This window comes from Mercenaria mercenaria, chromosome 16, assembly GCF_021730395.1.
Source record: "Mercenaria mercenaria strain notata chromosome 16, MADL_Memer_1, whole genome shotgun sequence".
Taxonomy (NCBI): Eukaryota; Metazoa; Mollusca; class Bivalvia; order Venerida; family Veneridae; genus Mercenaria; species Mercenaria mercenaria.
The window spans coordinates 58046395-58062076 of record NC_069376.1 but is presented as its reverse complement, the minus strand read 5'-3'; the positions used below and the strand labels follow the sequence as shown (position 1 = coordinate 58062076).

Sequence of the window (15682 nt, the reverse complement as noted above, 5' to 3'; positions counted from 1 at the left end):
TTTCTTTTTAAAGCTTTTGGGCAGTGTCTGTCATGAATTATTATACACACTGATTTAGTCCGTATCAGATAGCTGTGGTTTTCATGAGACTTTTGTGAAAGAAAACAACACAAACATGCACCACAGATGCACCTCAGAATGTCAGTTCTGCAGCTAGTGTATTTTAGAGGTGCATTAATTATCACTCCTTGGCAAAAATGCTGGACATTAAGTCAGACAAACTTACAACTTTAGTCAGACCGAGAAAAAAGTCGAAAATATGTAACTGGCGAAACGAAACCGTTTTACTTTTTATACATATATTTGTAGAGACGCACCATGAGAAAACCAGCATAGTGCGTTAGCGAACAGCAAGGATTCTGACCAGCGTGGTGTATGGATCGGCAGTTTGATTTGGGCCCATGCTGGTCACAAATGCACTATGTTGTTTTTCTCATGGTGCGGCTCGAATGAATTTAGCTGAAGTGAGCAGAATCTGTCTTGAAACAATTCAATTTTTAAGTTGGTCAAATCTGTTATCCGACGACTTGCTACAGTCTGACACATTGCCTTTTCAAAAAGGCGAGTATTAGTATCATCGCTGCGCCAACTTTCATGGGCTTACAAGTTGATGAAATCGTGATACAGTAGCACCACTTAGTCAAAGCGAGCTTGAAACACTTCTCAGCTTGGGCGACCTGTGGGTTTCCACGTTGATAATTCGTGTTTTGTCAGACGATATTATACCGAATACATGTGTATCTATGCATACATATAGTATCTTATATTGTACATATGCTGAAGGAAGATTATTCGTGAGGGAATATTATTTAGAAAACATACATGTCTTTGATTCTCACGGCAGGTCACATTGCAAACCATATCGAATGAATTTTAACTGAATGTTCTTTTATTTTTGTTCACTCTCGTATTGTAAGCATGTTTTAGTATATTTTGTTCTTGATATAACGATGAACTGTACATGTTCAAGTTATATCAATAAAGTACTGTTCTGTTCATAAATCGTCTCACTAAATTTGCGCTAATTAGTGTTAATTGGCAGTATCAACGCCTGAGGAAATCCATATCACTGCTGATTATTGATTTTCTATAAATAGCCTAATCAACATGCGGTCATATTTTTGCGTGCTTGAAACGAAAACGAGACAATGCAGTCGAAAATTCAGTAACATTCTTAGATCACTAGGGTTGCATTAATATAATATCTTACAATTTGATAGCTATGACGAAATTTAAGTTTGTTTTGACATACAACTTGCTGGAAAAGCTATCGGCATTACAAACTGGTATTGTCTATGGACCGGAAATGTTTCGAAACTTTTCCGTTGAAATTCCGTTTCTATTTTTAGCCGCGGATTACTGCTATCAGAAGTTATGTTCTTTATCAAATAAAGCCTTAAATTTCGGAAGTTATACATGTGACACTGCGGTTAGGAAACATTTTTGAATTGTCAGTCTGGATTCCCAGGCTAGGTTTCTATATACATAAGCTACCTTTTTCAACGTTATAAGCTACGTGACCTCTGGGGCAGTACTATGCAATAGCTAATCAATATCATCGCTCCGGTTCAGGTGACATGAGGTCATCGTTTATTCACGTGACCATGAATTTGCATATTTGTATTCATACACGTTGTTGTTTTAATTAAAACGTTTACCTCAGTTTGTATTGATTTTAGTCGCCAAATTTACATTAAAAATGGTATTAAGGCATATATTGTAGCTTTTCAAATTATGCACGTTGTGTAGATAATTGTTTACCTAGAAAGCTTGGAACTATTTTTGGTTGTGTTGTTAGGATGGTCTTAAGAACTGACACGATTTTTCAAACGGAGTATTCTTTTTGACACTGGTGGCTGTTAGCAGCCACCAGAAGTGGTATTAAGGCATACCTTGTAGCATTGCATATTCTGCACGTTGTGTAGATAATTGTTTCCCTAGAAAGCATGGAACTATTTTTGGTTGTGTTGTTAGGATGTTCTTATGAAATGACAAGATTTCTCAAACTTAGTATTCTTTTCGACACTGGTGGCAGCAGCCACAAAAAAATCATCATTGTAAATAAAGGTGACAGTCAATGTACACCATTTCCATTTCTACAGTTTCTGCAGTAACTCCTCTTTTCGTATTGTTACATTCTTATTTTCCTTTGTTCCAATGTTTCTATGTATTAAAGTGCAACTTGGGAGGATGTTCGTTATTAAATGGATGGAAACTAAATCCACCCTCTAGTTTATTCAAGCAAAACATATTTTATTTCAATTACTCAAAGCTATTATGCTCTACAATTATGGATTTCATGTGATCGAACTTTATATGAAAAGCCTACAACTGACCTGATATTAAAACACTGGCCTAGTTTATATCTAAGACTACAGCAACATGCTTTCAGCACAAGATTTTATCCACTAGAGTACCAGAACATGTTTTACATATATTTTTCTTTTGTCAGTAAGAAACCTGAAGCAACTCATTCACAAACTTTCTGTGATAGAGGCTGTTTTAATATTTTTTAAAACTGATATTTTGTAATCAGGTACTTAGTATTAACCGTTGCTGCAAAATAAAAAAAAGGAATGTCCTGACTATAGATGAGCATCTAAGAAGAGGGAAAATGAAAAAAAAAGCATGTGTATTTAGTATTAAATTTTTACTCATCAATTTTATATACACTGTGAAATATATATTACATTATACCAGATCAATTTCACGTTCAAAGGCGCTTTACTTAGTTCAAATGCAGCCACACAGGGCGCATAATTCATCCTCTACTAGTACAAACACAGAGCGATCTGACCAGAGGGACAGAGTGAGACAAAGCCCCCACGACAGAGAGACCAGAAATCAGATACAGGCTTGTACGGCTAACTCAGCCTAGCTCATTGCGAATAGACAGCCTGGTTCTTTAACGTGCCCAGTGTATAGCACAGATACATGCAAGGATTGCCTGGGTTTCTGACCAGTACACCTCTAGTTGGGAAACACTGAAAAGCGTTTTTGAAAATTCCCAAGTAACTGCCGGGGATCGAACCCCCGACCTCAGGATTGGAAGGCCAGTGTGCAAACCACTGAGCTATCCGTCCACCACATGAAATCATTTAAATTCGCTGGCATGAAATTTCGCGCAAACATGAAAAAGGACTGTTTTGCGCGGGCTTTAATTCGCGCATTTTCAATTTTAGAAATGAAGAAATAAAATAAAATATAATAGCGCGGTCTAAATTTGCGCAGCGGTCCTAGCGTGAAATATGTGAAAATTCGTCCTATGCTAATAAAAATTATTTCACAGTACTGCAAATGAGGAACTTTAATGGTCTTATTCAATGTCATAAAAAAGGCGAAACAAATGAAAAAAAGACATTGTCCCCCACCCCCAAAAAAACAGTGTCATTGCTATAACAAATTTAACCAATCTTGATACGGTTATCACCACACTTTTTTACATAGATATTGCACTTCTCTCAGTATTATGGTCAAAATGATCTTTCAGTCTCTTTATATTTCACATTTTATGTAATACACTAGTGTAAAATGGCCTGGTGAAAACAGTACCATACTCAATATCACTATTATTTATTAGAAAAAATGACTAGATAAGAAATTCAACAGAAGTAGTTACTAACAAAAATCATAAAAGTGATTGACATGATAATTAGATGTTATGCATCTAGTACAAAATTGCACCTATAGGATAAGTAAGTTTAACAAGAGGGTCATGATGGCCCTGGATCGCTCACCTGAGTAATATGAGCTACATGTTTCAAATGTCAAACTGATGATTTCTAGAAATTTTTTGGAAGATTTTCCGATGTACAATCAAGTAAACCCTGGGGTGGGGCCAATTTTACCCCGGGGGTCATGATTTGAACAAAGTTTGTAGAAGTCTACTAGGCAATGTTACATATCAAATATCTAAGATCTAGGCTTTCTGGTTTATTTTTAGCAAATTTATGAAGATTTCCCTATGTACAATCAAGTAACCCTGGGCTGGGTCAATTTGACCCTGGAGGGTCATGATTTGAACAAATTTTGTAGAGGTCCACTAGGCAATGTTACATGTCAAATATCTAAGCTCTAGGCCTTCTGGTTTATTTTTAGAAAATTTTGAAGATTTTTCTATGTACAATCAAGTAACCCCATGAGGTGGGGTCAATTTGACCCCAGGGTCATGATTTGAACAAATTTTGTAGAAGTCTACTAGGCAATGCTACATGCCAAATATCTAAGATCTAGGCCTTCTGGTTTATTTTTAGAAAAAAATTTAAGACTTTCCTATGTAAAATCAAGTGAACCCGGGGGTCATGATTTGAACAAATTTTGTAGAGGTCCACTAAGCAATGCTGCATGTGAAATATCTAAGCTCTAGGCCTTCTGGTTTATTTTTAGAAATTTTTTGAAGATTTTCCTATGTAAAATCAAATGACCCCTCGGGCGGGGTCAATTTTGAACTGGGGGTCATGATTTGAACAAATTTTGTAGAGGTCCACTAGGCAATGCTACTTGTCAAATATCTAAGCTCTAGGCCTTCTGGTTTTGTTTTGTTTTTTAAATTTTGAAGTTTTACAAATTAAAACTGAGCATTATATCACTGGTTCATATGTGTGTGTGTGTGTGTGTGTGTGTGTGTGTGTGTGTGTGTGTTCGGGTTTAACATCTTTTTCAACAATTTTTCAGTCATATAAACGACGGTGTCTACTTGTAGCAGTGGGCACAATGCCCAACTTTATTGTGCTGCCTCACTGGAATATCACGCCGTAGACACGTGGCATGTTACCCCACCCAGTCACATTATACTGACACCAGGCTGACCAGTCCTAGCACTATCCCCTTAATGCTGAGCGCCAAGCGAGGAAGCTGCTAGTACCATTTTTTTACGTCTTTTGGTCTGGTTCATATGTAAAAACAGAGAAACCATTTCTAATTTATTCATTGTCCACTGAATCGAGCATTTGTGTCCCTCTTTATCTCGTGTTTTAGCACTGCGAAAAAAGGGTCAATATACGGGAGTGTACGGTCCCGTATATTTCGAAAATACGGGAGTATCGGGATTGTATATTACAAATATACGGACCTAAATATACGATCCCGTATTCGAACATCTAGTATACGGGAAGTCCGTATATTTTGTCATCATATAAGGGGAAATCCCGAAATACGCCGAATATATAAATGTATTATTTCCCGTATATATGAAATTTAACGAACTTTTTAAAAAAAATCCCTAGAAATGGTTTTTTATTCGTGTCCTCTTTAACATAAGTTTCATTTTCATGTATTCGAAGGGTGTTGAGATTTTTTTTCCCGTATACTTTCCGTATTTAGAATATACGAACACGTATACGAGCCTGTATATTCCGAATATACGTAGTATACGGATCCCGTATTTTTTGTCATATAGAACTGTGATTGCATCTAATAAAAGGGGGCATATACGGACTTGTATTTTCTAATATTACGGGCTTCGGATTTTTCCTTTTACGCATGATATACGTAGTATACGGATCCCGTACTTGTGTCATATACGGCATATACGAAACCTGTTTTTTTTTGATATACGGCAAACGGGACTAGTCCCGTATATGCATGGTAAAACGCAATTTTAGGGAAAATCCCGTATTGTATATACGGGGAATATACGAAAAAACTGTATTTTTTACTATACGGGCAAACGGACTAGTCCCGTATATGCATGATTAACGCAATATTACGATCCCGTACTTGTGTAATATACGGAAATGCATTTGCATCTGATATACGGGATATACGAACCTGTAGTTTTGATTAACGGGCCAGGTTTTTTCCCCCGTTTATGCAAGTATGCAGAGTATACAGTATTCCATATTTGTGTCACATTTAGACTAAAATTTGGTTTTCGTATTTCGGGGAATTCAGGGACCAGTATTTTCTAAAAGATACATTTACCAGATTTTCCCGTAATGCACTATGTGTAGTATACAAATCCCGTATTTTTCTTTTATGTGAACTGATTTCGTATATGGGCAAACACTAAAAGATGACAAAATAAAATGTCAGTGATACCTATAGCAGAATACGGTATGTTAAAAAAAGCAAGACAAAGACAGGGTATGAAAAAATTCATATTGTTATTATTAATTGGAGACATGTCAGATTAAAACTAACTTTTTTATCAACTTAAATACTTTTTCAGATCAGTTTTTCAAACGATTATGAATCATTTTCATTTCTTGTTAAAATTTGAAAAAAGCAGAATTAAAATGTGAGTAATCAATAACATCAAGCATTTTCTTAATATTATTATGTTCATTTCTAATTGAAAAAATAGCAATTCGCACATTTTATTCTGCGCCGTTGACTCAACAAATCAGTTGAGTATCACTTCTTTTACTACTGTCTGTACATGCTTTCGTTATTCCCATGAATGTTGTTTACCGCTATAAGCTTTTCGATTTGCCGTCTTCTAAGAAAGCAGAACACCCTCCTAATGTCGAAGATTTTATTCAAAACGAGCGCTTTAAAAGACGCATGTTGGTTCTGTGCTGGAACACGATATGTAAGCGGGTTACAAATGATGAACCACATGGAAATTTTGTTTCCTGATCTCAATAAGTGTAAACTTTTATCTGTTGTTACGAATGTCATTAAAGAACGAAGGGCCCATCCAGGCTGTATGTCTGCATCTTTTGTTTAAAGACTATAGAAACTTCACACACTCAGCAATTCTCTATCGTGAAAATAAATAGTCCATCCCGTTTTCTGATTCCAGTAAACAACTCTTGTGTCAACCTGGAATAAAAAAAAAATGCACGCAATTAAAAGTTATAAAAAATGGACTCATCTTGCAAATTCATAGATACTGATAATTAATATCTATTAAATGATGTGAAAATTAAATGAATAAAACGACATGTGGGCAGGGATGACGACATCATTAAGTGTCAGAACGCACCATACCCCATTTCTCGCGAAAAGAAATTAGATATCATTAAATGTGCCTGTTTGATATTTAATACAATTTATTACGGTGTTTTATTTCCCATTTTATGGTTATATTACTTTAAAAATCTATCCCCCAAAAATTATATTTTATTATAAAATGCATGGTGTTCATAGTGCCGTCACACGTTGTCCGGCCAATCCTCACCTCATTTTGATGGATTGTCTTCAAACGGGACATACAGTAATAACATAAGTAGGGAGAGACTTTTTTAAAGGGAGAGATATTTACCGGGTCACCAAAACTCCAAAAGCATAAAGTGGGGTTTAATTGGTTCAAAATTTAACACTTCCCCATTTATTCCTACCAAAATGTCAAAACTACAGTCACGGTATAATTTAAACCAACGCTGCGTTAAACGAAACTGTGCTAAATCAGTGTTCCTTAACCTTCCGCCATAACCGCAACCCTTCCGTGTTAGAACTTATTCAAAATGCACAATTAATCTTTTGTACATTTGGATAAAAAATATACAGAGTGACATAACAGCATTCTCGCATACCAGAGGTATAACCGCGGTTCCCCGGATTTTGACGAACGTCTGATGGATGATTTATTTTTTTTTTATTTATTTGGGTTTTACGGGGGCACCAACACAGTATAGGTTATATGGCGCCAAACAGGACTAAAAATTTTTGGTTCCACATCTCATTTACATCGAAATAAAAAACAAGAGGTATGGAATCAAAATTTGCATACCTGCTGGAATCCCCAGATTTTCTGCAAAACCAAGTGTTAAGACCCTATTAGTCGCCTCTTACGATCAGTCTGATGGATGAAAAATGCATAACAGTCGCTTTGTTAAGCTTTTTTTTAATTTAATTTTTCAAACATCTCTTTAAACTTTGTGACTGCACAAGTTTCTGAAGGATATATTTCCCTCTAAACGTTTTAATATTTGGTTAAACCATCTAAAGAGTTTCCAGAATTTCCAATCTCGCGGGTCAGTATATATTTAGACACTAAAATATTCATCATAAACGTTCATCCTTCCATGTTCAAATAAATATAATGCATCTCGGTTTTTAATTCAGCAATCCTGTATTAAAAGTAATAAAAATAGAAAACTCACTGTAAATCTGGATTTAAAATTATCCAAATCTCATAGATTAGCCTAACTAAAATATAATAAATAATATCAGGGTATCAAAATAATTTACATTATTTCATATTAGACTTGCCGAATATTCGATAATAATTATGTAACGTGTATACATGTCTAATATGTGGAAAATGAAAGAAATGGTACTAGTTTGATTAAATGTTGAAGATCGAATTTACAGACATACTCGATTTCATTCCTAACAAATGACCACTTTGTTTTCAGAATGATTGGTTTTGCACGAGCGCATTCTATTCGTGCACGTGAAAAGGCCGGGCTAGAGTAACAGAAAAACGGTAGACATGCAAAGATAGACATTCCCGCGAGATGTCTATTGTTTTTTTTTTTTCTTTTTTTTTTTTGTTTTTTTTTGTTTTTTGTTTTTTTTTCGAAATATATAGACCCTAGGCAAACCGGCTTTAATATTCCTTAATCAATATTCCTTAAATGCACAGCATATACTTGACGATAAAATTCTACAAATGACATCTACGGAGAAAAATGTTGAAAGGAGGTTCGATTAAAAAGCAGTTTTATCAGTTCATCAATGATACCTTTTAAGCTGAAGTTGTCAACATTATGAAAACTATTATGAAACTTGAAATAGGAATTTTCGTTTCTATGAACTATTAAAAAAGGTCATATATAGAAAAAAAGAGGTCGCGCCGGAAACGAACACTGACCGCAGCGGCATAAAGAAGTTTTTCCGCTGTCTTACCAATAGCAATGGGGGGTTTAGTGTTTAATGCGCGTTAAATATACATTTTTTATCGTAAAAATAGTTAAAACATCAAATTTCTCAGGGTTGTTTCCGCAACATATATCCTGTCAGTATACGTAGCATATACACCTTTAAATTTTCCATATAATTATCTAAAAAAATATAATTCCGTCCCATAAAAAAAAAAACCCAACATAGGGGAGTTTGCGACCAGCATTGATCGGGGACCAGCCTGCGCATCCGTGCAGTCTGGTCAGGATCCATGCTGTTCGCTTTCCAAAAAGCCCTATTGGAATAAGAGAAACTGTTAACGAACAGCATGGATCCTGAGCAGACTGCGCGGATGCGCAGGTTGGTCTCGATCCATGCTGGTCGAAAACCCACACTATGTTGTTTTTCTCATGGCACGGCTCAATTATATATTTTTTCTTTCTTGTCGGACGATCTGGAGCTAGGCCTTTTTTTAGATTCGTTTTAAAATTGCGGTATTTCTTAAATTTATTTTAACCCCAAGATTGCATACGGTTACATTAAAAATAAAATAATTTAATTTTTGTCAAATGTTTAACACACTTTAAAATTCATTGTGTATTACAATATTGCCTGGGGATAAGAAATATCCTGTCAGTGTTGTTTCAAGCTGGGTCATAAAAATATGTTAACCCACTTACTACAAGTGATAGGTACTTATGTACTTATGTTTTATGCTTTTCGCATTGTAATATACATATCACTTTCCTTCTTCTGTCTTTATATCGTCTTTTTTTCTTTCTCTCGGGGATTTAGCTTTCATGATTTTTGCACTCATGTCATAAATCTTATGACAGACGGAGGAATCAGTACAAACTATTACCCAGCCCAATTTAGAATAAATAGTAATAAGTTTTCGTAATGGACATGTTAATAGAGTTGCATATACTGAGTGAATATCGAACAGTAAAGATCCTGGCCCAAATTTCATGAAAACACTTAAGGTATCATTATTTTTACTGGGGTAGGGAAAGCGCAGTGGTAAATAGATCGAATTCTTAAATGGTGACCACCCCCACTTTTTTTTCTCCTTTTTTATTTTGGAATCGATAGTGAATGAAATCATGTATGCTTTTTCAAAATTGTTAAAAAACAAAGGGGCAGTTTCAATAAAATATGGGCGTCTTTTCGCAAAATTTTGGGCGAAACTCGACGTCAGTGTTTTGCGTTCAAAATCGTTTGCCTCCAATCATTCTCGCATACCAAAGGTCTACTGTGGTCCCGGTTCGTCTCGGGATTTTGACGAATCCTGATGGGTGAGAATGGCCTCCAATATGACGTCTAATTAAACTTGACAAATTATATATCATCGGAGAGATAATTTTAACACACTACCAATTTTAGCCGTATTTTTTTTTTTTGTTGTATATAGAAACGCTACTTAGAAAACCTGTTTGTACACATTTTGCGCCCTGCTGAAAACAAAAGACTTTTGTGGATATTTGAAGATTTACAGCTGTAAAAATGAGTAAAACAGAGAACTGAAAAATACCAGTCAATCGGGAATATCGTTCAACTTTAATTTGAAAATGTCATAATGGTCCGTTGAAAATCGATTTGAAATAACAGACTAAGCGGGGCAATTACTTATTGTTTGTACATGTATGGTCCTGAAAGTAAATGTTTGTTTTAGATGTATAAATATGTAACGATTTAAAATGTTAGACACCTTATTCATATTACTAAATATTACTTTTATTTGACATAAATACAGTAATTATACATACTCGACTTGTTCCGCATTTCACTTTAATATTAATTTAAACTTCATTCAAGTACATCGTTTAAATAAACCGTTCGCCTGTAAATGCATAAAATTAAAAAATTATAAATGACCAAAGCTATTAGTTATCGATTCACCCCACCCCGAACCCCGTGTTACTACAATAACAACACTTAGTACGGAAATCGACAAATTGGATTATTTGTTCTTAGGTAAAGCTCTCCCGCTTTATCAGTTTTAAAGATGTTACTAAAAGTTGGTAATGCAAATGATCTATAGTATGTATGTATTTTAGGTCACTATAAAATTCTTAAAACTGATATTTTCGCAGAAAAAATCAAAACATTTTCTCTCTAGATAGAGGCAAGAGATGTTGTATTTTTTTTTCAAAAGTGCCATCTAGAAAAAAGCGTTATTTTGTCATATTTACGGTACCCATTTTCTAAAAATAAAAAGAAATGTTTAAATATTAACCCTTTATTAATGCTTTTCCGAGATTCCCGTTTTGATCGAATGAATGAATGTGCCTTAATCATTTCTTAAAGCTAGCCTCGGCTACCTAGCTTCTACGAAATAAAACTTCTATCTGGAGTTGTTTTTGTCCTTGCAACTTAATCTCGTTTAACCCAATGAATTTTTCATCAAATGATTTTTGCACGATATTTTTTTTTTATTTCAAACACTTGCAACATCAACTTCTGGTGACTGACATCCTTGTAGACTATTGGATGAAAGAATGAATGAAATAATAGTTAAATGATGAGTTGTGAAAAAAAATGAATGAATGAATGAATGAATGAACTATTTAACGGCTATTCTGAATTTCTTTTTTTATATTAAGATTACAAAATTAAACTGACCTTTTTGACGCTTCTGAATTTGTTAAAGCAATAAAAAGCAACCCGTGTTTCCGATTAATTGAAATATAATTCATGGTCTGGTTTGTCACCAAAAAAATCAGTTTATTAAAAATTAAAACATTTTAAATCAAATAAGTACTTACTCGTGACTTCCTTTCCCTCTGAAATATGCAATATACAGATTAACGCGTGCGGTCACTTGAGCCAGATGTTATCGCCTGGAGATATGAACACGCGAAGCGTGACGCGCGAAGCGTGTTCCCGACTGATTGGATATCTAATATCTATGCATTTAAGATCCCACTTAATTTGCGCTAATTTGTGTTGATTGGCATTCATCGAGTTTCTGATATTGTCAATTTGCAGGTAGAAAAATGTTAGACTGGATTACCAGGATTAGGGTACATGAGCTATCTATCTGATTTAGTTAATATGCATACAATTATTATCAATTAATGTTGCAGTAAAACTGTTCGGCAGAATTATTGTACAGTTTATTTTCGTGGAGATGGGTAAATCAGCGTAAATGCTTATACATTTTTTATTAATGAAAGGCACTCATTAATGTTGCCAATATATTTCGAGCGTTTTCCTTAATTCTAAGCAATATTTGTAATTTATACAGTTAATCAACGTTACCACGGTTATCATTTCTTTAAAGTAAAGTAATTTGATGTTATCGCTACCTGTTTTATCGTTAAAATTTATTTTTTTCTCTTAAAGTATTTATTTTCTAGTACGCTTGTGACAGGTAATGTGTCTTTTTGCCTAGAATATTTTAAATAATCGACTTTTTTACAACGGGTGTATATGATAAAATTTTAATAAATGGGCCATAAATATCAAGGTGCGTTTGTCAAAAGAGTGGAAAGTTTGCAAAAAAAATTAGGGGAAAAGTATGGCCAAAACTCGAACCCACTACCCTGATATTGGCGCTGAACGCTTTGCCGCTCAGCTACCGCACATGCGACAGTATAATATCAACTAAGAATAATATATGTAATATTGTATCGCTATTTATGTTTGGACCATTGAAAATGAATTTACGGAAATATACGAAATATTCACATGTGGTAGGTCAATACTAAAGGACCCTAACATCCACGGAAATAAAATAGTCTGCCACAGTGTATACAAGGGGACATAAGAAACATTTTATTTATCACGTGCACACGTGTTAGCACCACATTCGCAATGTTAGATACCACGTGCGAATGTGTTGATCAGCACGTGCGCACGTAATAACTATCTTAGCTAACATGTTCGCATGTGACAGCTGTCACGTTCGCAGTTGTTAGCTTACACGAGCGAACGTGAAAAATTACCAACAAAACTAATCGAGATATCAGCCTTTTTTCAAAAACAAGATACACTTACTTCGTAAATTTACAGCTAACTTATGAATAACACTTTTCCCTTTTGAAAGACATCCATTTAGAAAAATTGCAGATCTTTCACGCTGTTTCATTGATCACTAACACGTGCGCACGTGTTAGTTATCACATGGGGACATGGTAGTATAACGTGCTGTCACTTGCGCACGTGATAGTTATCACCCGCGCACGTGTGAATTACCAATACGCACGTGGTAGCTAACACGTGCGCACAGAACAACTAAAATATTTTCCTAGTCCTCGCTATGCCACCGTACTATACATAGAACATCTGCAGAATTACTTCGAAACAAAAGTCAACGGATATGAAAAAATTTTTCGCTTAATGATTATAATTAAGTAACAGCTGAAAGTGAACATTGAACAAAAAGGTAAATATACAATTTTATAGCTCTTTGAATTATAATTAAACTGAATGACTTCGGTAGATTATGTGCTTTCTTTATTACCAAGATGCTATGCTATCTACATGTTGGTTTATAGGTCCGACCTACCCGGAGTGGGTCTCCGTGGTCGAGTGGTTTAGATCGATGACTTCAAACCAGTTGCCCATCACCGATGCGGGTTCAAGCCTCACTCAGAATGTTAAAATTCTCCATGTGAGGAAGACATTAAGCAGGTGCTCGCTCGTGATGAAATAATGCACGTTAGGGCAACTGGGGTATTCCTCCGCCAAGAAAACAGGAAAGTCGCTAAAGGACCTATAAGTGTGTCAGCGCAAGGTTAATCCCAACAAAAAAAAAACACAAAAAAGACCTTCTCGGTCGGTAGCAGACGATACTGTATTAAATCGAACGAAAGGCGTTTGTTCGAATCTTTGGACGAGTTCTTCGTTTTTCTATAAATATTTGCATTGTATGCACAAGCGTTGGAAATGTGCAGGAAAAGAGTTAATTTATGCTTGCATTAGATTTTTACAATGGCGATGATCCACGGATGTATTTATCACTACAATAAATAGGGATGAATTGATTAATCTTTTTCTTTTCTCAATGGGCTATTTAGATTAAATGTTAAAATAAATCGAGAACGCGCTAGATGAAATGATGGATTCATTCATGTTTGATTTTAAATTTATACATGTTTTGGTCCGTTAGTGCTTATTTCAGTTCATGTCATATTAGTATTAAACATTTCTTTCTTTCAATATTGGCATTCATTCTACATACACGTACAAGTTCGAAAACAAGCAAAACGTTTGACCTTTGAAATGGCGTATCCCGGATTTTTGAAATATATAAACTATTTAAACTCCGTATTTCCGGCATATACGGGAAATATACGGAGTTGTATACCAAGCATATACGGACATATACGTCCCGTATTTTCAAAATATACAAATTATTTAAATCCCGTATTTCCGGCATATACGGGAAATATACGGAGTTGTATACAAAGAATATACGGGAAATATAAGTCCCGTATTTTCAAAATATACAAATTATTTAAATCCCGTATTTCTAGCATATACGGGAAATATACGGAGTTGTATACCAAGCATATACGGGACATATACGTCCCGTATTTTCGAAATATACAAATTATTTAAATCCCGTATTTCCGGCATATACGGGAAATATACGGAGTTGTATACGAAGAATATACGGGAAATTTAATCCCTGTATTTTCGAAGTATACAAACTATACATATGCCGTATATCCAGAATATACGGGAAATATACGGGGTTGTATATGAAACATATACGGGAAATATACGTTCCGTATTCTCGTAATATACGGATTTATGTATTCCCGTACACCAGACATATACGGGAATATACGGTGTTGTGTACGATCAGAATAACACTTTTTAGAATTTCCCGTATTTCAACAATATACGGGGTATCGTATACTAAGAATTCCGTATTTCATAGTATACGGAAATCCGTATTTTATTAGTATACGGACTTTTAAATATACAAGCCCCGTACACGCCCGTATTTTAGTTTTCCCGTATTTCTTCCCGTATACGGGTAATATACGGGATCCCGTACACTCCCGTATATTAACTCTTTTTTCGCAGTGTAGTTTACTGGGCATGAGTCTAGACTGACGTCCTTGAAGGCAATTCCAGTATTGAGATATTGATATTTCCCGTTGATCGAGAGATTTCGCATACAACCTTTGTAGTCTCCCTTTGCTCTTACACCCTTTGTGATGTCATCTAAAAAATGTCAAGAAATTGGATAATTAAAGGGACAGTAAGCCTAGAAAATGGTTTCGCGCTTTCTGAGCTAGCGAAATTAACAAGGACAGAACCTTTGTTAGCTTAAAGTTTTTGAGTAATCGCAGCTAGTTTAAAATTACAATCAAGATGTAAATATTAATAACTGTAAAAAATGTTTCTTGATGGGAGAACATGAAGTATTGCCGCCAAGAAAAATTCTAGGTCAACATTATTATCTAACATAAATATTCTGCACACTGTAAACCAACTACAAATTTATTTCAAGTGAACAGGCCTTAATTAAAATGCTATATTCAAATACACGTATATATACATAACATTTTCTTAGAGCATTCATAGGTATTTCTTTAAGGACTGAACAAAGTAAGATAGTGATGCACTTAAAATGGATCTGCATGATAATTTACAACTTATATACATACCTGGTTTTCCACCAAGATATATGGGGCTGTTTGTATGAGCTGAAGTGGCTCTACCAGCACTGATTTCAGTGATAGATTCTTTATCATCTACAGCCAGTATCACAACATTCCTTATCTTCTCAGCTGAAATAATACACCATATGACCAATCTAATTAGTTAAAGGCCCATAATGCTTTAGCTGAAAATATGCTGCTGAATTTCGTCAATACCAGACAAGTTCACCATACATTTTTTTCTTTTCCATTATAGTTTGCTTAGATTTTTG

General features: G+C 34.9%; 1 protein-coding gene across 3 annotated transcripts in view; it reads right to left on the bottom strand.

The window, feature by feature from the left end:
• Positions 1 to 2633: 2633 nt before the first annotated feature.
• The window catches only part of LOC123540967 (laminin-like protein epi-1), a 70658-nt gene continuing 57609 nt past the window's right edge, over positions 2634 to 15682 (bottom strand). For all 3 annotated transcript variants that reach the window (XM_053527186.1, XM_053527185.1, XM_053527184.1), the window contains 3 exons: positions 15417 to 15539; positions 14835 to 14970; positions 2634 to 4977 (listed from right to left, as the gene is read on the bottom strand). In XM_053527186.1, coding sequence (XP_053383161.1) covers positions 4974 to 4977; positions 14835 to 14970; positions 15417 to 15539 — 263 coding nt within the window. In that variant the 3' untranslated portion in view covers positions 2634 to 4973. The remainder of the gene's footprint in view (positions 4978 to 14834; positions 14971 to 15416; positions 15540 to 15682) is intronic.